Source organism: Centruroides vittatus, unplaced genomic scaffold (assembly GCF_030686945.1).
Source record: "Centruroides vittatus isolate TY-2023 unplaced genomic scaffold, ASM3068694v2 contig_717, whole genome shotgun sequence".
NCBI lineage: Eukaryota > Metazoa > Arthropoda > Arachnida > Scorpiones > Buthidae > Centruroides > Centruroides vittatus.
The window spans coordinates 1402408-1427424 of NW_027122456.1; the positions used below are offsets into that span (position 1 = coordinate 1402408).

Genomic DNA, 25017 nt, shown 5'->3' on the forward strand with positions numbered 1-25017 from the left:
TGCAGAGTGAAAGCCTTCTTTCTCGGAAGGGAGGTAGGAAATTCGCTCTAACTCCCCTATCACAAATAGGAAAACACAAAGAAGACAATTTCTAGTGTTTTATTCACACCCCATTACGTTTATTAATTAAATACGCGTGTTTTTTTTCCTTAGCGGATTATCAAATTGGCGCGTGAAATTGACAAATTCGTTCCGTATTTTTAAAATAGATAAATAAATAGAAATCGATACGTCACAGGCGGTAATTGTTTTCGAATTTAAAACAATTTATCAATAATTTAACCTATTTAACCCCGCCACACCGGGTTAAATTGTGAATAAACACCACGTTTACGACACTTCCTTACGTTCTGTGTCTTCTATTGGGCGATAACACATGTAAATCGACGCCACTGGGGGGAACGAGATGTGGTCGATTTGCATGAGCGGGCGACCTTCGACCTTTCCTAAAATACTCGCATCCCGGAGAAAAATCGTTAATTTTTTGGGAAAATACGGGGCATACGAAACAGCACGAGCGGTTGCATCATCCCTTATTCTACGCTCGAGCAATTTAATAGAGAAGAAACTGCGCCTGTGCCGCGGGCCCGTTACCAATGGCGTGGCCGGTGTCGGAGTGGACATGCGCAGTGGATGGAAGTTGCCGGTAAGATACGCTACAGCTCGCGAGCCGGTAGAAAAGCGCGTGGGATTTAGCGCTAGTCGTCACGCTCGTAGGGCCTCACCGAACGCGAATTATGGCGCAAAATTCCCAGTACGACGAAGTTCCTCAGCAGGAATTAAAGAAGTTATCGCCCCGTCAGCAAGAAGATGGCGCGGCACAGAAGGTCAAGCCGGATTCGGATGTGATATGCCTGCAACCGAAAATGGGACTGCTCAACGGCATAACGGTCATCGTAGGTAGTATTATCGGTTCGGGTATATTCGTGTCGCCCAAAGGTGTGCTGTTGGGCACGGGCAGCGTGGGCATGTCGCTGGTGGTCTGGATGGTTTCCGGTGTCTTCTCCATGATCGGCGCCTACTGTTACGCCGAATTGGGCTGCATGATCACCAAAACCGGTGCCGATTATGCCTACATCATGGAAGCTTTCGGGCCCTTCGTGGCTTTCCTGCGTCTGTGGGTGGAATGCATGATCGTCAGGCCCTGCTCGCAGGCCATCGTCGCCCTCACCTTCTCCTTCTACGTTCTCAGGCCCATCTTTCCCGATTGCGAGCCTCCGGACGAAGCCATCAGGTTCCTAGCCTGCATATGCATCTGTAAGTATACCTTCCCGTTTAATTAAATTCTTTAAATACAATTAAACTCGCGGGGCTTACTGTAAATATCGACGTCTAGCTGTACGTTAGTCACGTGACTGGGTACATTCTACTGGGGGCCCTAAAGCCAATTACATTAATTTATTAAAGGATTATTGTCTAGGGGGCTGGGAAATTCGCTCCTTTTGCCCCTCCTCGCAGGCACCCCCCAAATTTAAAGCGTAATCAGGGGTGCCCCGGAGGGAGGGGAGTACGGAATACCCCGAAATCTTTAGTTTAGTAATGGGTTTTATCGGAAAATTACAATTTCTGGTCAGAAAATCACTTGTTTACGCCGACCCCCGCTGCGGAACTTCACTTCCTGTGACCTTGACATCGAACTTTTCTGTACAAACCCGCGATATGACACCCAAACAATTAGAGTAGAGGACGTTCGAGTCAAATACAGCCCGGGGCTATCACAATATAAACAACAGACCCGGTATTGTATAAGTCTTTATCTTAAAGCGAACAAATAATTTATCGGGACGAAATCAGTGCCTAATAACACGAGAGTGATGCTACGACCTTTTTAAACTACGTCATTAACGACACCACACGGACACGCGGGTCATTATCCAATTAATACGGGACGCTTCCCCTGCAGTTGTGTGTCTGTTTATCGGCCGTAAAATCTTTTCTTTTCGTCAATCGTGCGCTTCCTTTTTTTTTTCTTTTTTCTTAAATTGAAATCTGCGCGGCTGCCGACTGAATATTTCGGACGCATTTTCTTAGCAATTAATGTATAATTTGGGCAGGTGTTGCCGCACGCGGCGACATATGGCGCGACAGATGTTGCTTCCTACCATTATACAAAAGCTCCTGCAAAATTTTCCCGTTTTAAATGCAAGTTTCCTGTAAAATTCTATTGTTTTAATACGAATCTCCTGTAAAATCCTACCGATTTGGCACTCGTCTCCTGCTCGATCCTACCGTTTTCCTGTAAAAATTTGCTGTTTAACATACGTTCGAATTCAATATTTTCCCTACATTTGTGCAGGAAAGCGTTTCCGTTCTACTTACTTTGCTTAATCATCCCGAAACTCCTGAAGGATAAACGGATGAATTTCTTTCCTATTCCACATCACCGTCCACTAATCTGTGTACAGAGACCAGGGACGTTAACGCGTGTCGACGATGATTAACCGTGCATTAAGATGATTTTACGCCTTTCACGTCGAATAAAATACTCCAATTAAACCTTTTTGATGATGATGATGACGATTTTTTAAAAAGTACGAATGCAGAAATTATGCAAATTAAATTAATGCAAGCCCCGTTTATTTGGAAAGTCTTTCGACGTTGGCTGTAAATGTTCCGTAAAATTTGGGAGGACGGGACGGTCCCAACTCGATTAACCGTGTTTACGTGTTGCAGTGTTTGTAATATAAAACCCTTTTGATCTAAATACGGTCGAACGGACGGGAATACCAATTCCGTTGTTTGGAGGTGATTTTTGTACGCATTTTCCTTCCCTAAAAAGTGGCCGCCGTTTACAGGTTGCCGCTACTGGAGTGTTATCAATTATCAAAGCTCGCTTTGATCTTTGCGAAGGATGAAAAAGTTCGTGTCTTTCGACACGGATCGATCGGTCTCGATCAGAGAGACGATCGATAGAGCTTTTGGGCACATTTTTTTTTTTTTTTCATATGATGTTATCGCTTTGGGACGTCTTAAAGTGTCCAAAAATGATTTAAAACTCCCAATTACTTACGTTAAAAGCGAGTATTAGTAAATACAGCAATTGAAATAATACGTACTGTACACTACACCTTTCTTTTTTGTATCAATAAGCAAGCCGTGAAATAAATCGTGAGTCATGCCTTGTTTGCTGTTGATTTTGCTATCGAGAAGGGCACTTAATAGAGGGGGAGGGAGAAAGCCAAAAATAAGCTTTACGTGCCTCGAAACGGCTTTGTTAAAGAGGGTGATAACGAAAAGTCTTCGATTTATAACGCAGTGTATACCCCGATATAACGTCACAGTAAATATAAAACACTAGTCAGTGACGATACGTAATTTTTCTAACAAAACTAATGAGGCCTGCGGGTAATGAAACCCGCAGGCCTCATTAGTTTTGTTAGTACCCAACGAATTTTTAACGATGTAGTATTATAGATTCGAGTTGACGGTTAAATTTAAGTGTATTGAACTGGGTGTGACGACGACTGGTCTGGGGATGATGTCATATTAAGCGTGAATTTCCGGTTCCCACTGGACAGGTTTGATTCCGGAACCCCTTTTAAAGCATATTTTTAAAAAGATCTTTTCCCGACAGGTTTTTATCTGCGTTCTAAATTAAACACATAAAAGTTTTAGTGTTTTAGACGGCAGACCTTTAAGTAATGGTCGTAAACGTGTACGCATTAACGGAGGAAAATTCCATTTATTCCCGCGATTAAGGCGAATAATAATCTTCCCTTTTCCCTGCCGTATTCCCTATTGTACTGTACTGTACGTCCCTCTTTTAAATGGCCTTGTATTCTTTAAGTTATATTGTGGGTTGATGTAATATTAACCTTATTAACGGTTCTTTCTGCTCTACTTGTTATTAATTTACAATTGAAAGAAGGAAAATAACACCTTAAATTTTACTCTACTCGTCTTACTATTGTTTTTATACACGTATAGAATACAAATTTCGATTTAGCGCTTACGAAATCGGTACTAAATCGAGTACGAAAGGACCGGAAGCCTACAAATAAGAATAATGACCTAAACGAAGACCTAAACGAAGCTGGCGCTATATCGAGGATCGAGCCGTATAATTTTACAGGGCATTTGGCAATAAATAGCGTATTAACCGGCCATTAAAAACTCGCTCGCTGTAATTTCACTGTGTTTAAGAGAAGAAACAAAGGATGTGTGAGGAGAAGACACACAAATCTTGTGTTGAAAAGTTCATCAGCTGAAATGCCAGCTCTGTATTTCACTTCTCGATGTGTGTGTAGTGTGGAAAGACGATGATGACCGGTTAACGACCCGATGACTCAAACACGATGATAATAAATAGACAATAGTGCAAAAGAAGACAACAAAATAACGAGTCAACGTTACGCTCCGTCAATAATCTCCCCGTAACGTCGGAAAAAAAAGTTTTCAACGCCCATTTTCTTGCCAAATTCTCGTTGCAATAGGCGAAAATTGGTAGGTTTAAGGATCTTTTCTTTCTTTCTTCCTTTGTATTTCTAGTGTCTTTTATACAGTACTTTAATCTCGTGATCCTTGACACGAATATGAATATACCGACCTTCTAGAATATCTTGTAGAATGTCTGTCCGAGTTGGCGGGTGATACCTGCGTGGGTACGAAACCGGAGACACCTCGTCTCACCTGAGAAACGTGCGTTAATATCGAGTTACCTTTAAGATCCAATTCACTCGATATTGCGCTTTCGTGCGAGGTTTTTCTTTTAATGGGTGCAAAGAAATTCCGGGTGCTAATTAAACGGGCAGACAAACGCCCGTTTCGTATCTCTTTTTTTTTTGGCAATTAAATTAACCCTGTTTACTCATTTTAGATAAGATAAGGATAAAATAACCGAAAAAGTATGCGGATCGCATTACTCGCATCAAAGTCCGCGTGTAATAACACATGGCGTAACCCATATTTAAACTCGGGGTGGCCCAAAAGTCGATTGACGGTCGAAAAGCGCCGACGAAACTGATTTACGGTCCACTCTCCTTTATTAATTAATGTATTTCACTCGTAAATTATTATTATTATTATTATCATCACTCGGCCATTTTTCCATTTCAATACCAGGAATTCGATATTTCATTCCTGTCATCGGAAGCGTCCAAGGACGTCACCGAGGAAACCGGAAGAACGGAATCTAGTAGAAACCATCTTGAAATATAATTTTCGTCCGACCGGATTGTTTTAAAAATTTGTTTTTAGGGAAATTTCGTCGAAAGTTTCCCTCGGTTAATTACGTCGTAGATGCTACAATTGCCTCCTTTCTTTAAACACTACTATGCTAGTCACGTGACTAGAATCTGTGCCAATTTGTCTTCGCTCGTATCTATCGAAGACTAAAAGCCGGGTCGTTGACTGTAGGCGGGTTTCCGCGTTGCTGGCGTTACAGAATCTTTTTACTATTCTGCACCAGGTTAGATTATTGTTTTTACCAGAAGACCCCCAAAAAATTCACAATAAAAAAACCTTCGACACCTCTCGCACGCCAAGACGTAAAAAGGTAAACCACATACACACATACACGCACACACCCCCCCACACACACACACCCTACGTACTTATTTTTTGAAACCCTACTTAAGGGGTGGCCTAAAAGTCGTTAAAACCTAGCGAGCGAAATTCACCGATTGCATTCGGTTAACCGTGCTCTTTGCTGCCATTTCGACAAGTAAATTACTTCGGAAGAGATGGCGATTTAGTTTCTTCAACGGTTAAGCGATTTTCGGGCCACCCCCCGTAATATTTTAAAATATTTCTTACCGAGTTCATCCCCCATCCGAAAGCGTAAACCTTAAATAGGTCATCGGTCGAGTTCACATCCACCATTTTCACTCCAGTCCAATATCGATTTCTAGATAAGTGTCCGGATAACCTTTTAATTTTCCTCCATTTTTTAATAATACTATCCCCCGTTTGAGGTTCCAAATGCGTCATTAGGACTTTCATTCGTAAACAACCCTTTATTCGTGAATAAACCGTCCCAAAATAGAAACTCCACGCTATTCTAAAAATGGAATATGAGACGTTGTGAATTTCATACCGCTTCATTGTAATTAAATTCAAATTTTTATTCTTTCCCTCCCCCCAGGTCTTCTAACTTTCGTCAATTGTTGGGACGTCAAATGGGCCACAAGAGTCCAAGACATATTCACTTACGGAAAATTGGGCGCTCTAGTTATGATCATAGTAACCGGCTGGTCATGCTGGGGAAGGGTAAGTATATACGTAAATTTAATCATATCTATTGTTCGGCACGCGCTGTATTGTTCTCGTAGTGTTCGTATCGCGCGTGGATGCGGGAAGAATCGATACTTTAACTGTTTTCGCAGCAGTTTTTTCCGGATCAACAGATCTATTTCGGGAATCTACGCAGTTTCGGTTGCAGGTGTGTGATCGGTGTGGTGTGTGCCCCGATTATCAACCGCGTGGTATTAAAAACCGCACGAGAAATCGAAGCCGTAAAAGTATCCCCCCACACACTTAATGGCGTTCTGATAATTTGCCAGATGGCAAACTAATAAATTAATTTAACAATAAGGCTTTAAGTGTGGAGCCGTGGCAAACAATGGAGCGGAGAAAGAGACTGACGGGTGGCAGCAATTGTCGATAAGTCAGCCATTGATGAAGAAAATGGGTTATATCGAAGGCACCGGTTGACATTTGCAGACGCCCACGGAAAAGATGTCGTCTACGTAGGTGTACAGGAGGGAGGAAGGGTGATTTTCTATAATAGATGGCAATGTTATAATTAAAACTTATTAACGTTGTGAGGCCTTAGCGTAATACAATCCATAATAAAATATGTGGTATGGTATGTGTGGTTAAACACCACGATCGATTTTGTCTGTATCGATAATATAATGTGGTAGTACGTATGTAGCTGTAATTTATAAAATATAATGTACTGTACAGTACAATGGCTACGTAACGTGTAGAGGCCCATTAGATTTGCCTAACGAACGAAATTTACGTCAGGATTATGTAACCCATTGTTGTTTTTTTGTGTGTGTGTGTGTGTCGTTAAATCGATTATCGTGGTAAAATGAGGTTATTTAGAGCGTGCAGTAAGAGGGCTTTGTCACATTATCTAAATTGAAAGTTCGATTATAATTAAGAGAAGCCGATACGACCTAAATAGGGGGATGTTCGAGTGTCTTCCTCATCTGGCACGACGTTTAAGTTCACGAACTCTCTCTCTCTACATTCATCCTTGCATTGTCTCAAGGTTGAGTCGCTTGCGTAAGTGAAAAAGGTTCAATGCCAAATACCAGTCGTAAAGTTCGAAATTTTAGAAAGAATTGTCGCCTTTCCGAATTTGGCGAGATTGCGTTTTTCGAGAAACACCAGAAATGGCAATAACCGTACGTTCTGGTCGTTGACGGGGGCCTCTCGAAGGTCACAGATGCTCGAGACACTACTTTTTGAGGCCCAAGTTGAGTTAAAAAAAAGCGGAGTTTTTTTTTTAAATTGCATTTTTTCTTAAATAATAAAATTACGGTTTACTAAATGAGGTGGAGAGCCCTGTTTAGGAGGTCCATCGGTGGCTAAATAGGGCCTAGTTTCCTGTAGAAAATCCTCCAGGAAGTATCTCCTCCTTGGCACGCGGCCAGCGTGCTACTCTTCCTTATCCCGTAGATCAAACCCGTCTCTCTTTTAATACTCGAGAAACGAACAAATAATTTCTAACGGACATTTTCGAGGGCCTCTCAAACATAAGGCCCGAGCTAAATGGCCTTTCTGGTATCCTCATTGACTAATTTTTTTTTCATAGTAAAGTATCCTAATATAGAAACGCGAAGTACAAGTTAAGTTACTGTAGCCATAGAGGCCTTCCCCGAATAAGGCCCCCTCCCGAAGCATTCTAACATCGAATTAATTTTCCAGGAAACGTCGGACACTTCAATTTCGACGACACGGAGTCGGACATTACGAAGATAGCCCTGTCGTTCTATTCTGGACTGTTTGCTTATAACGGATGGTGAGGACCTATTTTTAATACTTTAATTCTCGTTATTGTTGTTGCTTGTCTTCTAATTTAGTGTATTATACCTTCTATTTTTGTATAAGAAACTGTTAATCCACAATATTTACAATGACGATGATTTAACGACCAAACTAAACGCTCGGTGTATAAAAATCGATTAATACATCCTTCTCGTAGACGTGTCCTATATAAATACCCACATACCATATGTGTTCTAATTGATTTAACAATAGAACTGTTAAACGAAAAAAAATCCCTCTCTCCAGCGAAATAAACCATTATTTAGCTAGGAAAAAAGGTGATTTTTACGTTATTTTAAAAGAATTTTTGTTCTGTTAAAAGACAATACGCCAAGTGTTCGAAATTTACCAGTCTGCAAGGTCGTAATTGCTCCTACTTTTCTCGTTTTCTCGAAATACCCGACGCGCAGACAGGCGTACAGATATACACAGAAAGATATTTGGTGATACACCCTTTATTTATAGAGATGTGTGTGTGTCTGGTGTGTATTACGTACAAATATGGAACAATTGTTGCTAATTTTAAAGTAATTTAAAAGAATTGGATGAAAAAATCCCATCTAAACACAATGAAAGTGTAGATTTTTCGCACGTTCTCGTGTAAAGAATCGCGTGCCCATCGACACGAATTGATTAAAATTGTCCAAACTGGTACGTAAAAGATCGGAAATGACCTCCAAAATCGGGGGGGGAGGCAAAGAATGGTATAAAAAAATCAATTACTCGATGCCATTGTAGAAGAAAAGACGTGGGAATCTGTCACTTGGCCTTGGTACCTCTGCGTCTCGACAGGAAGTGATACGCGCAGGGTGCCATAAATTGAACAGCGGGTTCTTGAGGTCAATTGTAGTCAAAAATTATCCAATAAATATCTAACTTAACCTTAATTTTAGCGAAATTTATGGGCGTTAAAAGTGGTAGCTGTTGAAGAATCGCTAGTGACGATTAATTGAATTGCTTGATGGACACGTGCGAATTTTATCGCCTTTTACTTATTTAAAAGTAGTTTATTTCTGGTGTATTTTTATTACTTACAGACACAAATCCTGTGTTTTTACTATTCAAATTTTTAAGCGGAGGAAACAGTGCGGAAAATAGCCTTGCGGATTCTATTTTTCTCTGTATTAATCAATGGAATTTTTGAAATTTTTTACTGTTTTTAACTGGTTTTTACCGCTTTGATAAGTCACTAATTTAGAACAGATGCTACAAAAAACCTCTAAAATTTTTATTATAAGAGGAGATATTCTAAGAATTTAGGATAATTATTTTAGCTAATATCCTGCAGGATAGAATATCATGTTTTTTTTAATTGCAGTTTTTTGAATGAACAGCTGCAAAGGATAAAAAGTTACTTCTTCTAGAAAGAAGACCTAAAGAAAGTTTTTAAATTTTATTAAATTAAATATTCTATAAAAATTCAGGAATTTCATATATAGTGGTGTCTTCGAAAAGTGTAGCTACTGTAAATCACATGTACGGACACCCAAGGTCCTGTTGCATAAAACACTTATAGGCATTACCAGTTTTATGAGTTACGAATTACAAGCACGTGTCAAATAAATAGTTTTGTAACAAGCTACAGATACCTGTAACTTGTAATTTTTCTATGGTGGGTTTGAGCAGATATGGGCGGCCACCCGGTTGCCCGTATCTGCAGGCCCGCGATACGGGCGACGGGGCCCGACGTATCCGAGACTGTTCGTCCGTGAAAAATTCCTGCAGTTGCTCGTCCGAGTTTAAATTCTGGGTTTCTTTATATTGCCCTAACTGTCCCCTGTCATCCATATACTGTATGTACAATATTAGAAAGGAAAGTGGTTAGAAAAATCTACAGAATGGCCATATTAATATGGGGCATATGCAGCTTGCCTCCTTAATGGTCCTCATCTCGCTATTATTCATTACTAATATGGCCCATATCTGTATAATGCCTCGTGGAGAAGCAGGCGGCGAGCTTAAAAGTGTTTAAAATGACCTCGAATACTACCACGGGTTCTATATTGACGAGACGACAAGTTTTCCTTTCCTCTATATTATTTTCTTTGGAACTAGTGATTAGAATGGCAGAGAAAAGTACGAGTAAATTGGAGATAAAACAAAGTTAATAGAGCCAGATGTATAGAACAGCTGTTAATAATTTGAAAAGACAATAGTGGAATCGGATCTGTGGAAGTAACCGTAAACTCATTGAATTTGCAACAAATTAATAAAAAAAATTTTAACCATATACCAATATTATGTTTTTGAATTGTAATAATAAATATAACAGAACAATAATAATAATGAAATTTACACATTAAATTTAGACATTAACAAATGCTTGAATCATATTTTTACTAAGATATATTTTTAGAATCATTCTATTTAATTAAATATTGTGAACGTGGAATTATAATTCAGAGAATGTTTTAATTTAAAAGAAAAAAGCTAAATAATTATAAAAATTTTCCGAGTACATTTATATTTCGCCCACTACGAAAACGGTTATTTACGGCAGTTGTTGGTGTGTCGTTGCAATGCATTGGGTTTTAGTATAGATGTTTATATTTACGGAAACAGTTGGATGATTCTATTTAATTATGCAATATATAATGACATACTGCATATTAATAATTTTATACTTATATTCTGTATATATATTTCTTGTTTGAATTCTTGAAATTACACAATATTGTCCTGCCTGTTATAAATCTTACATTCTGACGAGATAATTGCTGGTATGGTGTATTTGTATCTAATATATATTAATTGGTAATGGGTACGTTCGTCAAACGGCAGCATTGAGGCGCTTTAGCAGCCGGCTTAACTAGTTTTATGACATTATTGTGTCAATGCTGTCTTGAACCAGTCTGCCATTGTTCTAGCAAATAACTATTCTGTCAGCAATACTTAAAAACGAGCGAAAAAGTAAATTTGAAACTTGATAAACCAATCTCCAATGTGACTACGAGTCTGGAAGAACAAAAGAGAATTACGAATACACACGTGAACTTTTAACATTAACCGATATCTTAGTAGTGATTCAGATAAGACACTGGACACATCTAGCTAATCTTACATTATTGTATTATAGTGCTATGTACTTTTTGTTTGCCGAAAGCATCCGGTGTTATCAAGGCAATTATTGATATTCTTACTATTGTGAAATATATCCGAAACTGCTGAGCAATGCATAATTAGTAGTTAAAGAAACATATGTAACGTTTAGTTGAAACTATATTTAGTAATTGTGTAGAATAAAAACTAGAATAATCAAGTTAAAGAAATATCAGTTAATGAAGAGAAATCTGTAACATTATAATTTTATTTACTTTCATTTATATGAGGATCAGTCTAAAAATTTTAAAATACTTTGTTGTATGTGGAAGCCATCTTAGATTTTGTTTTCGGAACTTCCAAACCTCCCTACATTAGCACTGCAACTTAAAGAAGAAAGTCATTAAACCTGTCTTTTAGCAAAGCCATTTTAAACAGCTTTACTAGGCAACGTACCCAAAACATACTAAAATTTGTAGTATATCAATGGCAAAGAAATGAATAAATTAATGCTTTACGAAATAGCATACATTATCTTATTTAACTGTTGTAAAAGTATATATGGTAGCAGGCCGATTATCTTACAAATTACATAATAACGATTGTTGTTGGTTTACTGTAGGCTCATTTTTGTATTATAATTTTTTATAGTTGGTGCGTGTTGTTCTAATAACATAATTTTTGCTATTCTGTACATATACATAAAACTCTGTACCACAAACATAAAAATTTAAGAGTACGCTGCTCTACGAGGCAACAGAAAATGAATTTATTTTCGGAAATGTTTTCTTTAAGAGAGCCGAAAACATTTCTGAGAAATAAATATTTTTTCAATTGCCTTAAATAAAGCAATATACGTATAAGTTTTGATATGTAAAACTTTTTTAATTGAATATACACACTAGAGAAAAATTTTGTTTTATGGATGTAAATTGGTCAATAACTAGCAAATAAAATTAATTTTTATTAAAATAAAGCAATCCAATAACAAATTTTAGTTCATTTATTATTTTTTGTTTATTAAACACGACTATACTAATATATACTCTAGTATAATTTTGTTATTTTTCTAAAATTATCATATACAACCATGTTACGACCTGTCTTCTACGTGAAAAATAATCGGCGAAGTTTAAGCGGCGAACATCCGCCAAACATTGAAATAGTAGCAGAATAGGCCAGACTCGAAGACCGAGGATAGCCGACAAGTCGTTAAACTGTTCCTAGTAGTCAAGCGATCTTGCAAATTGCCTTAAGCAAAAATTTTATCCCATTAAAAGGTCTTTATCCCGTTTGTCTTACGCTATTGCACGGTTGGCGGTCGACGGGTTTTGTTTGTTTTTGAAAGCTATGCAGTACGGCTATCGTCGTCCGTGTTTTGTCCGCAGGGATGGACGATTGTTTTTAGATGCTTCGTTTGCTTAATTTGCCTAAGAGAAGTGGGAAAGGGGCAATAACTTTTTGCTATTTACATATAGTTGTTTAGTTTGGCATTTCAGTATATATCCTTTTTAATTTTATCGATTATATTTTGACCGTTGCTCTTGGCAGTTCGTTCGAAATATGTCTGTGTTGTAGATATTTCAAGTTTATTTGGATTATTTTTATATTAAATGACGTTAAATATAGAACGTATCAAAATAGGAAATGTTGTAATAATCACCTTTTACAAATATCCTGTTAGTTTACATAAGAAATTCAGAAGTTTCCTGTTATTTAATTTTTAAGGTATATGGTTATATATATAATTAGTTATTTTTAAGATTTTGGAAATAAAACTACATAGCACTTTTAAGGTATTTTGGAAATTTAATATAAAATATCAAAGAACATTAAATGAATGTTTTTGGTTCTGTATAATTTAATTTAAATGCTGGCATCAAATCTAATTCTTGTGCAATTGTAAATGTAATCCAGTTCCAGCACTTGTGCTCGAAATATATATTGCATTAGTATTATAAATAGGATACAATAGAAAATTCTTTAGAAAAAATAAATATTCTAACGATTATGTAATCGGATGCGATTTAACTCGGGGTAATACTAGACTACTTTAATGTAGCGTCTTAGGGAGCCTTTGCAGTATTCAAAATCTATATATAAATAATCTATGAAAATTTTTAATTCAGAGCAATAGTAAATGACTTAGTTTTTTAAAGCCTGATTTTGTTCATCTAATTTTAACTGTAAGAAGAGGCCAATTTGGATAATTAGTTATGAAGATTATTAGAATATCTATCTTTTTAAACTTTGCAATTGAAAACTTATTTATTGTAAATGAAATCTTTCCATTACTTGATTTATGACAGAACTATTTTATTTAAACAGATTTATTTTATAGTAAAAGAGGAGCAGACCCATGCATAGAATATTTAAAATGGTGTGTCTTTAAAGGAAAACTATATTCTTTTATAATGTAGTTTTATTAATTTTTACACTATAACACAATACAGACTAGAACGTATTTGGAAATATTAGCCAGTGAGTATAGTAGTAACATAAAACAACTCGTATCAGTATCTGCTATTACTGTCGAATCTTTTTAGCATAAGATTAAACTTTTGTTTAGATTTAACCTAGCAAATTAGTGAGATGACTGTATTATCAACAAATTTCTCAAAGCTGCTTTGAAAGATATAATTTTATACTTTCGGAAAGCGTTATTAACTTAAAATTACGACCGTCGCTCGCCTTCGTCCGTTAAATGCCGTCTCGTTATTAGTTATTAAGTAACCGTGCTTCCGGAGCAGTCTGGTTGCAACCAAAGCATCATCAGAAACTTAATTGGTGTGTACATATTATTGCCTTACTGTCCTTTATTTCCTTATTATATATTTTTTGTCGACGTGGACGTTAATTATTAATAGGACAATTATACCGGTTTTAAGCTTTTACGCAAGAATCGAGGAAGAAAGTTCTTAAAGAAAACAGACTTTCTTTATTAAGCTACCTGTACATATAGCCCAAAACACAGATGTGAATCGACGTATGCATACGGGTAGCTTAATAAAGAAAGTCTGTTTTCTTTAAGAACTTTTTTCCTCGATTCTTGCGTAAAAGCTTAAAACCGGTATAATTGTCCTATTAATAATTAACGTCCATGTCGACAAAAAAACATATAATTAATTGGTGTGTTTTTGAATCCCGTCCAGTCTTAACGGTTAGCTTATCCAAATAAACCTTAAGGAGAAACCGAACTGGAAAAAATAAATATAAGTTATATACAATATACGACACTTATTAACTTTAACATTTTTTTTCTTTTTAAATTGGCAGATGGGAAGAGTTAAACTCCCGAATTCCCCATATGCGTAACTTTGCTAAAGATTATTTGCAATTGGCCAAAAATTGTATCATATTTTGTAAATCAAATCTTTCTAGTAATTCCAATGATGATTATTACAAATTTAAGAGCAGAAATATGGTATATTGTTCAAATTAACTAACAGGAAACTAATTTTATTATGTAACATACAACTCTTTAATCTTGAAAGCTTTGATTTTGATTACATTAAATGTACAATGGCCCCAAAAGTTTAGCTTACGTTATTTTCTTATTGTGTATTTTGACAGGAATATACTATTTACCCGAGTTTAACAAAGATTGAGTACTTTCTCGAAACTTGGTTCCATAGTAATAAATAAAACAATTCAAAGGCTACTACAACAGTGATTTAATCCTACTTTTTTAAAAGTTGAGCTATTTCATTTCGTACTTTGCTGTTTTATTTGTTTTTTATTTATCCAACCCTTGTAATGTCTTTCTATTTAGAAACAGTGTATTTCTTACGTGAAGATACAATACTGTTAACTCGATTTTGACACGAGAGAAGGTTGGACCGCTCGGCTTTACAGTTGCTCGGTTTAGATGGCAAATATTTTCAATAAAAAAGCTTTTTTGGACTAAATATCAAAATAATATCAGTGTAGAACTGTTCAATTAACAGATTAAAATGGTGTTGAACATATTTGAAATTGTGAATAAAATATATGAGTGCAGTTCAACTTCTGCCTTGATTTCAGTAATGGCAGTTGAACTGTATGTGTTGCATAGTCCCAATTTGTTTCTTTTCTTTTTCTTAGGAGTGTCAGCATGTGGAAAGGAAGGAAAGAAATCATTTTGGCAATGATGTTTTGCCTGCTGGTATCAGAACAAATGCATGATGAAATCTCTGAAATCAGAGAGTTACTATTATTCTGGGTGAATCTCCCGTATTCCAAAGCTTCCCTCGAAGGACAAAACAGGTGATAATCGTACAACCGAATAATCTCCATGCTTCGTCACTGACCGAAAGACTTTATTCTTCATACACATCGTCTTGTTTTGGCAACAATGCCTACTGTCAATGTTTGGAGGGGAAGTACATAGAGAAAAAAACATAAATTAGGACTATATAATGTTACAGTTCTATCACCATTACTGAAGTTGAAGTTTACATTAAGATTTTTATTAGAAACTTCAAACATCATTGACATGCTATTACAATTTCTGAAGTTAACTGTGTCCACAATTGTGACAAATACTTTGCAGTGCCTAATGGAAATAGCATAGAATAAACACTGATTCTAAAATAAATGTTTCACAAAAGTGGTCTGTATTTTGAAGTTTTCATTTAGAATTTAAATTAATATATATAATTGTATACATCATTATTAAGTAATATTATAAATGAAAAACTTTGTAGAATAGACACCACATAAATATTTTATAATAGTGATTACTGCGCTATCATTCTGTATAAACATAATGATGTAATTATTTTTTCCTTACATAAATATTATTTTATGTTGAAATTTAGGTCAATAAACAATATATAATCTTCAAGATTCTAAATATTTTTAAAACTGATTATGTTTAGGCATTAAACTCTCAATCTTCAGAATAACGAACAAAAATAGGAACCCTTCCTAGCCATTTAATTGAAATAATGAATGTTTTCTGAAGCAATAAATAATAATCTAAGCATTTTGTATGCAACTTTTTTCATCTTGTATATACCGCTCTAGAGGGCCCAGGATAAAACCCAACCGGATCAAAACATCCCGAAAATTTTTTTTGGGTGGTGGTCCGTCCGGATAAGTCGAGCCGCATTTCTTGCCACCCGGCTGCTTATTGCGGGCTTGGCCGAACTCATAATGGGCTCGTTAAGACCCTCTCGGTGCCCACGGGGCAGAAAGAGTTTAGAAAATGTACTTTGTTTATAAGAAAAAATTAATTTTAAACACACAATAATAAATTTATATTTTTAATTTACAGGAATTATTTGAACTTTGTAATTGAAGAATTAAAAGATCCTCACAAGTAAGATGATAAATTCTTTTTTTTTTAACTCACTGTTTAGAGATTTTATTAATGATTCTATTTTTTTTTTTTCGTGTTAGGAATTTACCTCGAGCCATCTTTATCTCTTGCGTTTTGGTAACGGTTGTTTACACTATGACTATAGTTGCATTCCATTCCGTTCTCAGTGTGCAAGAAGTTATGGGTGCAGAAGCTGTAGCTGTTGTAAGTAGAACTAATTTATTTATAGTGTACATGTTGAAAATATTATTTCAAATTGATGAAATGTAAATAGCTAAGGAAAGGTACTTTTATGTACATTTTAATGCTATTCTATGGTTAATTTTCATAAAAAAGTTGCTCTTGTCATTTAAAATAAGTATTTTTATAGACTTTATTTTGAAATTTATCATAATTCTAATAATATGGTATTTTTTAAGACATTTGCCGAACGTATATACGGATCGTGGGCATGGATCGTACCCGTTTTTGTAGCACTTTCGACTTTTGGTGGCGTAAATGGCATCTTATTCACTTCTTCTAGGTAAATTAAAACTTTGAGAACATTAAGAGAGTTTATTATCGTTATTTAAATTAATTAATGGATTATTTTTGCAGATTATTTTATGCCGGTGCCGAGCAGGGCCAAATGCCCGAAATTCTGTCTATGATTCAAATATCTCATCTTACTCCTACACCAGCTGTGATTTTTATGGTATATCTTTTAACAATTTAAACATCTTGTATTCGTTATTTCGGATATTACAATAATTAGTTTTTCTCGTCCAGGCGCTGTTGTCGTTAGTATACTTATGCTCTAGTGATATTTATGCTCTTATTAACTACGTGGGTTTTGCAACATGGTTGGCTATCGGATTAGCCGTCGTATGCCTACCGTATTTCCGATGGAAGCAACCGAACTGGCACAGACCAATTAAGGTGACAAGTTGAATCCAAATGTTAAATCTAAAAAAAAGTTATGATAATTTTTTAAATATTTTAATTTAAATGTTTCAGGTAAATCTTATATTTCCAATAATCTACATTTTAGCATCTATATTCATTACGGTGGTGCCAATAATTGCCGATCCTGTAGGCACAGGTAAGTTAAGTTTCAATCTTATTGTCAAATTGTAACGAAACAGATACTAATAACAAATCTTCCAATTAGGATTTGGAGTAATTATTATAGCTACTGGTGTGCCTGTGTATCTTATATTCGTATATTGGGAAAACAAGCCAAAACCTATTAGGAATGCCATCAGTAAGTAAAGTGAAATAATCTTATACGAATTTACTATTTATTTAAATATTTATATTAGAAATTTCTGTACAAGCTAAAACTTATTCAGTAACTACCATTATGTAAACATCAAACCTATTTAGTATTCTCCAAGTATGTATCAATATTACGTCGTGCCTTGGGCGATAAGATTTGTTTGACTTTCTCTCACATGAAAAAGATTTCCGATTGTTTAATTTCCAGTCAATAAAACCATTGTTTCTTTATTTATTCTTCTTGTATTTAATGTTATTTAAAAGGACTTCTCCATTTGTCTTTGTTTAGGTTGTTTTTTTTCTTACAGTGTTTTTGTTTTATCGTTTAAAAAATGTAATTTTTCGTAGCCTAAAAATTTATTCTTGGATGGCCGAGATGGCAAAGTTGCGAGCTTAATACTCCGGGGGACCCGAGATCAAATTCGACTATTTGAAAACCCCCATGAATTATTTGTGGCAGTCCATCCTGGATATATCGGACCCTGTCCCTTGTCGTCCAATCATCCCACTGTGAACCTAGCCAGACCCACTGCAGATTTGGAAAAAACCCTCTTAGTGACCACAGATCATTGTTAAAAAATTTTTAAGTCTATTTTGTTTTCCTGGTTTTTTTCTTTTTAAAATGTGCATAATGATACAATACAGTTGTTAAATATTTATAGTCCGTAATTAGGATGTTTTTGAGAAATGAAACAATTAATGAATCTGGCAAATAAAAACAGAAACATCAATGAAAATTTTATTACATTTTTTATGAAACTATGTAATAAAACATAATTTCATAAAAAATGTAATAAAATTTTCATTGATGTTTCTGTTTTTATTTGCCAGATTTATTATAATAACTGTTCTCGACTTCTTGAAAAATTATCAGTAATGAGCCATACTTGACATTTAACCAACATCCCGAGAACATAGATTTTTAGTGTAGAGACAATGGTATTGTCTCAAAGTGGTGGATGGGAGCCATCGGAAAGTCGGGCAGTTTCTAAAAGCACCAGTATGACTAGTCAACCATAAGTTTCGGGAGGACTGGCCACCCTTCATAGACATAGATACCAGTGCTAGTCTATGTATTTCCCACACTGTTTGTTCTATTGTTTGTTCTATTTATTGATCTCAAACAGGTTTGAATGTCACTTGTTTTATCTTTTTTAATTGCTTTGTAGATTGTCTGTCTGTAATCGATCGGTGAATTCGTTCATATGACCCGTTCGTTCTGCCACGTCGGCTTCCTCTTTAAGTTGTTTTATCAAGGGCATTTTCATCAAGATCAATAAATTTAACTATTTACCTTTTTTGCTAATTCACTTAACACATCATAAACACAATTATATTAATCTGAAGAAGATAATTTTATCTAAAGAACTTTAAAAACAGAAATGCAAATAACTGTTTAATTTACGAAAAAGATAATATGGGTTATATATTTATTTTTATCTATTTAAGCTCTGTATTTGGTTTCACTTCTTAACAGTTTTGTTGTAGTAGTTCTTGGTAGCAAATGAATGAATAAATTTTCTTCTAATTGAACAATTTACTGATACAACATATATTATACATTTGCATGATTGTTAAGATGATATATTTTATTATGGTTACATACATGAATACAAATCTTTAGGCAACACTCAAATTTTTCTAATACACGAGGTAAAAATACTGGTTCCAATAAAATTCCTGCAAAAGAAAATGGATTATAAGGAAATATAAAAGAATAAAATACGATTCCCTTGCTTCCGTTCAGATGCCCTTATTACCGAGGAATGCGTCCAGGTTGCTTTTATCTAAGTGTGCAATAGATCTGATTTCAAGAAAATATGCAAATCTCATTAAAATTGCAATGATGATTGAGTCTTGTTGAAGTAGGAACTGCTTCAAAAATTAAAATTTTTTAATTGTTTTATAATGTTTAAAAATGCCTTTTTTCAAGATACTTTTACTCTCAAATTTGTTATTCGACATTTTTGTTGTTGCTACTACTATTATTTATAAGTACAGTGGAACCTCTGTATACGACCTTAATCCGTTCCTTTGTTTGGACTTATACCAAACCTTTCCCATAAGAAGTAATATAAAAATGATTAATCCGTTTTCGTGTAAAAAAAAACTCCTCTTGATATGGTATATTAATGGGGTTGTAAAATAATTGGAACACTGTTTGAACACATTAAAAATCTATAATAAAATTTATTCTTTTTATTAAAGTTATTACAGTAATAATCGCAAATAATTGCTTCTGATATGCTGTCGCCCACACACTGTTTGTCAGTTATCGAAAGCAAAAGCAATTTCTCAACATGATCTAATGTCTCCAATCTCTGTTTAGAAATTGATTTAACCCCTTTCGCAACGTTAGCAGATTTAATAATGTCTTTATTTTTCACGATTATCGATATCGTTGTTCTCGAAATACGGTATGCAACGGCTAAATCTCGACACGCATGCCACCTTCATATTTTCTCAACAATCTCTTTTTTCAGTTTCATTGTGATTCTAGTCATTTTTTTTTTAGTTTTTTGTTGCTTTTCATCTGCCTTTTTGCAATTCATGATTAATAAAAAGAATAAAGTTTTACTTGCAAATTAAAATCAGAAGAAATTTAACAAAGTTATAGACTGTGGCACCGCAAACGTCTAGTCTGGTCTAGTACACCGATAGTGCTACTTGTTCGTAGATGGCGCGTATAATTGAATTAAGTCGTATACCGAACAAAAGTCGAATATCGAGCAAAATTTGTTTCGTCCAAACAGGACGTATTCTGAATTGGACTTATTCTAAAGCAGACGTATACCGAGGTACCACTGTACGTCAACATTATTATTGCAAAAATTACAGTACTATTCTATAAATCAATATGTGGACAACAAGATGGCCGAGGCACTTAATGCATCGGCCTATTGCTCCGGGAGACCCGATATCGAATCTAGACGAGTAACCCCGGGAATTTTTTGTGGACAGTCTGTTTGGGATACATAGGGCCTTATCTCTCACCACCCAGTTATCTCCATTGTGGCCTGGCCAAATTCACAATGAGTATGATTAAAAAGGCCTTTTAGTGCTCAAAAAGCAGAAATGAAAAAATATATATAGTAAAACCTCAAAAGTTGGACACCTCTAACTTTGAAACTTTTCCCTTGTATCAGACAAAAGTATAGGCATTATAATGTATTCTTACCTTGCTGCTCCTGCCATATCTTTACACCTTTCTATGTTGGACAATTCTTGGTGGTGATTCCAAGTCGGGCACTAAATGACACCTAACGACAGATTAAAGCCTTCATGCTTGGCCATTAGATGGCACTATATGGCAATTGTTATTGCAAAGGGAGGAGATTTGGAGGAAAAGATTCACGAATAAGATCACGGCATCCGTGTAGTTGTTTGCAAAGAAAGTTGTATCACAGAAGGTATGCAAGCTATTATAATACAAAATCACTTAATCTTTAAAATTTTGAAATATTGATGATGTGTTAGAAGTTCACAAGTGTTGCGGTGATGATTCAGAGAGTATTCTCGAAAGTCCAGATCGATACATCCTCGTCAATTCCTCGTAATATACTTCTTTGACAAAAATAAACTGTGCAAATATGTTTAAGTACCTCTCTGTCGGTTGCAGAATCAAATCAGATTGTTTTTCCAGAGGTTGATTTGATCTTAAATGATGTACTCGATTGTGGCATACTGGTGTTTCTATGGAAAGTCGTACGGGCATAATCAGTATTATGTAATTTAATTAGTAATTAAATTTATTCGAAATCTGTAATAAATTATTTTCATTTCAGGAGCAACTACGCAGTTTCTACAGAAAATTATGGTAGTGATTCCTGCAGAGAAACCCGAAGACCTCTGAAGAACTATTAAAATCTGCGAAAAAGTTGTTGACGAATCTCGTCCAAGTCGAAGGACATTTTTTTTCAAACAATTTATTTTCAGAATATCAGCATTTTTGGGTTTATCATCACATTATTCATTGGTTTCATACAAAAATTTATCACTTTTATTTAATGGTTTTTGAATATATACATTTTTTCTTCTTTAGATTGCTATACTGTGGTAATTCTGACAAATTTTCGTCAGTTACATGGAAAAAAAAACAAATTTATCTAAAATATATTCTTTAGCTGTACAAAAACATGTTCATTATCAAATGTATTGTTATAGTGTGTCAACATATCTATAGGAGGAAAAAAAATACTGCAATAATTATTGAAAATGCAGATAGCCTGCAAGTTGATAATTGACCGAGGACCAAAGTAAAGTAACTTGTTAGACACGTTGCTTATTGGTCGTTTGTTGTTTCAGATTATTTCTATATTACTCGAATGATATTTTTATCTATTGCATTGTTGAATAATTGTATAGTTTCTTATACCGAGTTTTGTTACGTCGACGTAATCGGACGTCGATTTAGATTTTAGGAAGTGCTTACGTTCTCCGTAATATAGCTTCCTTACATAAAATATAGCTCAAACGTAATTAATTCTAGCTCAATGTTAAGAATAAGAATAAGCGACATATTCCAATGTATTACACATTCCTAATAATTAAGTTTTAATTGTTATTTAAACAAGGTTGCAATATGCCCGAGAATCTTTGTGTTGGTACGCTTAACTTACGTTAAAGACAAATACTTTCTGTCGTACTTTTTATCGAGGTATTCGAGATCTTTTGCTTGACGATTTCGTGCTTTTTTAAGCATTTTTAAATGGTGCCGTTTTAGTTCTGTCGTTTAAAGAGATTACCGAGAAAGATTCGAGACTGAATTAAATCTATTTAGGATAGACGATCGTAGTGGATCTTGAATGTAAAAACTATATACCATATATGTATTAACATCAGTATTGTATGTGTTAATGTTTACGTGATGATATATTCATTGATTGGTTGGTTAGGGAGGCATAAGACCGACACCGAATAAGTCTTTATTTATTTAACTTTCTTTCCGAAAGTCGGAAAACTCGCATTCAAATGGAAGTTTTCGATTTTATTCCAAACGGCATCTATTCGAGTTGGGAAATCATCGTTATTACATCCGTATCATCATCATCGTGACATTTTTAAATCATTAACACGATTAAACAGTTTACGTTATATTATTTTTTTAATTGATCTACTTCCATCGATAAATGATAAAATATATAAAATCAAAGCTTGTATTATACTTGAAAGCACAATTGTTAAACTGCATTTTTAGAGAATCAAACTCTTTTATAGTATTAAATATATGGCAACAAAATACGTCATGAGAACTTCCAATGATTGTGCCTTTTCACGAGATCAAATATTCGTTTCGTAGAGTTTGGTAAAGTATTGTTAAAGGAAAATATAATATTTTAATTATTGCACCAAGAGCCTCCCTGTCCATCTGACCAAATGCCTAACATGGACAAGTTGAAATTAAAAAAAAAAAAATCTTGATGATGCCTTAGTTGACTATGGTTTCTGCTAATTATTAAAAGGTAAAAGAAAATTTAAAAGAAATATATATTGTCAATGGAAACATATTTTGTGCAGCTGTATTGTTTCTGTAGAATCATAAAATAAAAAAGTAAACATGTTGTTTTATATTTACATTTGTTTACAGTAACGGGTTTGTGGGCTTCATACTTTGCGCCAATTAATTTTTCCATCGACGAAAAACGGTTGGAGTTCTCAGAGACGACTTCTTCGTGTAATAGAATTTGTCAAAACTTTTGCTTCTCAAGTAATTTGGATAACACCAGTGAACTGCCAAAGTGCTTCCCTCCAGGACTTCTATGGAAACCACTGGCCTAAGTTTAGAACAGATGAAAAGCCTTTATTTGGCAGAGAATATTATACATATTTAATTACCGAGATATATAAAAAGCTATGTAAATAGCCGCAACCATGGGCTCATAGCCTGCTGTACAAAAGATATAAATGGGATGTAATGGTTATGTACAGGTCTAGAAAAAGGTATACATAGACAAATTTGTGCAATACAAAAAAGTGTGGATCACGTGACATGGGCTCTGGTTGCCTGTTTAATTTTTTCGCGATAAGTGGTTATTGTAAATTTCGCGACTATAGCGGATAACGTCACTCGCCATAAGTTTGAACATTAATGTTGAGTAGGATTTGGAGATTCCAAGTCTTTGTGTGGTTGATATGTTCTCTTGGTCAAATCCTCCCAAAGAGCCGACAATGAAAGCATTTAAGTAGGTGTCATAGCCTAGTCCCTCGAAGTGTTGTGCGAGGCTGTGATACTTGCCGAGTTTGCTGCGACGTGCTATTTCGAACGCATCTGGGCCGTTTTCAAACGGTATTGCGATGTCCACGATTGTGGCTGTCTTCACATTGTCATCGATAAGAACCGTGTCCGGTCGGCAGGAGTCGTTAAAGCCAGGGATCGTGTGGTTTGTGTAGAGCGTGCAGTTGCTGCGGTCTGTGGCGTCGATTAACCGTTGGAGGACGTTGTGTCTTCAAGTGATCTGGACCATTAGGACGACAGTGATCGACCACGTGCGCAAGTGTCTCTCTGGGGTGTTGACACTGACGGCATTTCTTGGTGCTGTTTCCAAATCGCATGTGGCCACATAGTGCCACCACACTCAGTCTCACCTTGTATGTTACACGTGAAGAAAACTAAGAACACACTACATTATTAGCTTGTTTCTTGGGTGCAAACTTCAACCACTTAACTGGTTTCGCCACTTGGCTCCTTTCTCGAATACAAAAGTAGCATCTTATATGTGGTGACAAGTAGTAATTCTTCCTTGTGTTGCTACAAAATTCTTGTATTTTTTAAAATTGTATATATGTTATTTTTTATATAATAATCTTTCAAATAACATTATAGTCATAGTTAGCTTAAAAGTCAAAATAATCGTAAAATATATTTAACTAAGTGTTTTATCTGTTAAAACTTTCGAACAGATGGCGCCACACGCAGTTTTAAATGTCGCCGGAAACGTTAAGCAACTCGCTGGAAGTTTTTGGGCTACAGTTTAAAAAATTGTAGACAAACAGGACATTCGCGGCGTAAATATCGTCACGTACGGCGCTAGTGTGGACTCGACGTATACTTAACTTCCGGTAGTAGGTAAACAGTGGAAACCCAACGGGAAGTTTTAATTTGCATACTTTTAAAAGCGTGGACTTAAAGAAGATAACAGTTGCCGAATTACGAAAGAAATTACGCGAATTGGGGGACAAAGGTGGAACTTTTACAAAGGTACACAAGCTTAAAATAAGTATAAAGACGCTTTCACAGTAGTTTGATTTCGTTTTTCATCTAACAATTACGAGGACAACAATTTAGTTTTAATTACTCGACTTTAATTAGTATTATGCTTTTGAAATTTTCACTCAATTTCTCCAGCATCCTTAATTAATTGCTAATTTTAACCGGTTTAGTCGATAAGAGATACTATAGATTACCATCTATGGAATTTCGG

At 35.3% G+C, this 25017-nt stretch overlaps 1 protein-coding gene across 1 annotated transcript; it reads left to right on the forward strand.

The window, feature by feature from the left end:
- The first annotated feature begins 442 nt into the window (after positions 1-442).
- Positions 443-23166, forward strand: LOC136980677 (Y+L amino acid transporter 2-like). Its single transcript, XM_067276840.1, is given in 12 exon segments — positions 443-1257; positions 6083-6187; positions 6190-6207; positions 7879-7972; positions 16295-16339; positions 16420-16543; positions 16759-16862; positions 16937-17033; positions 17108-17257; positions 17336-17420; positions 17490-17582; positions 21382-23166. Coding segments are annotated over 12 exon segments (1503 nt in total). The 5' UTR covers positions 443-737; the 3' UTR covers positions 21450-23166.
- The last annotated feature ends 1851 nt before the right edge of the window (positions 23167-25017 follow it).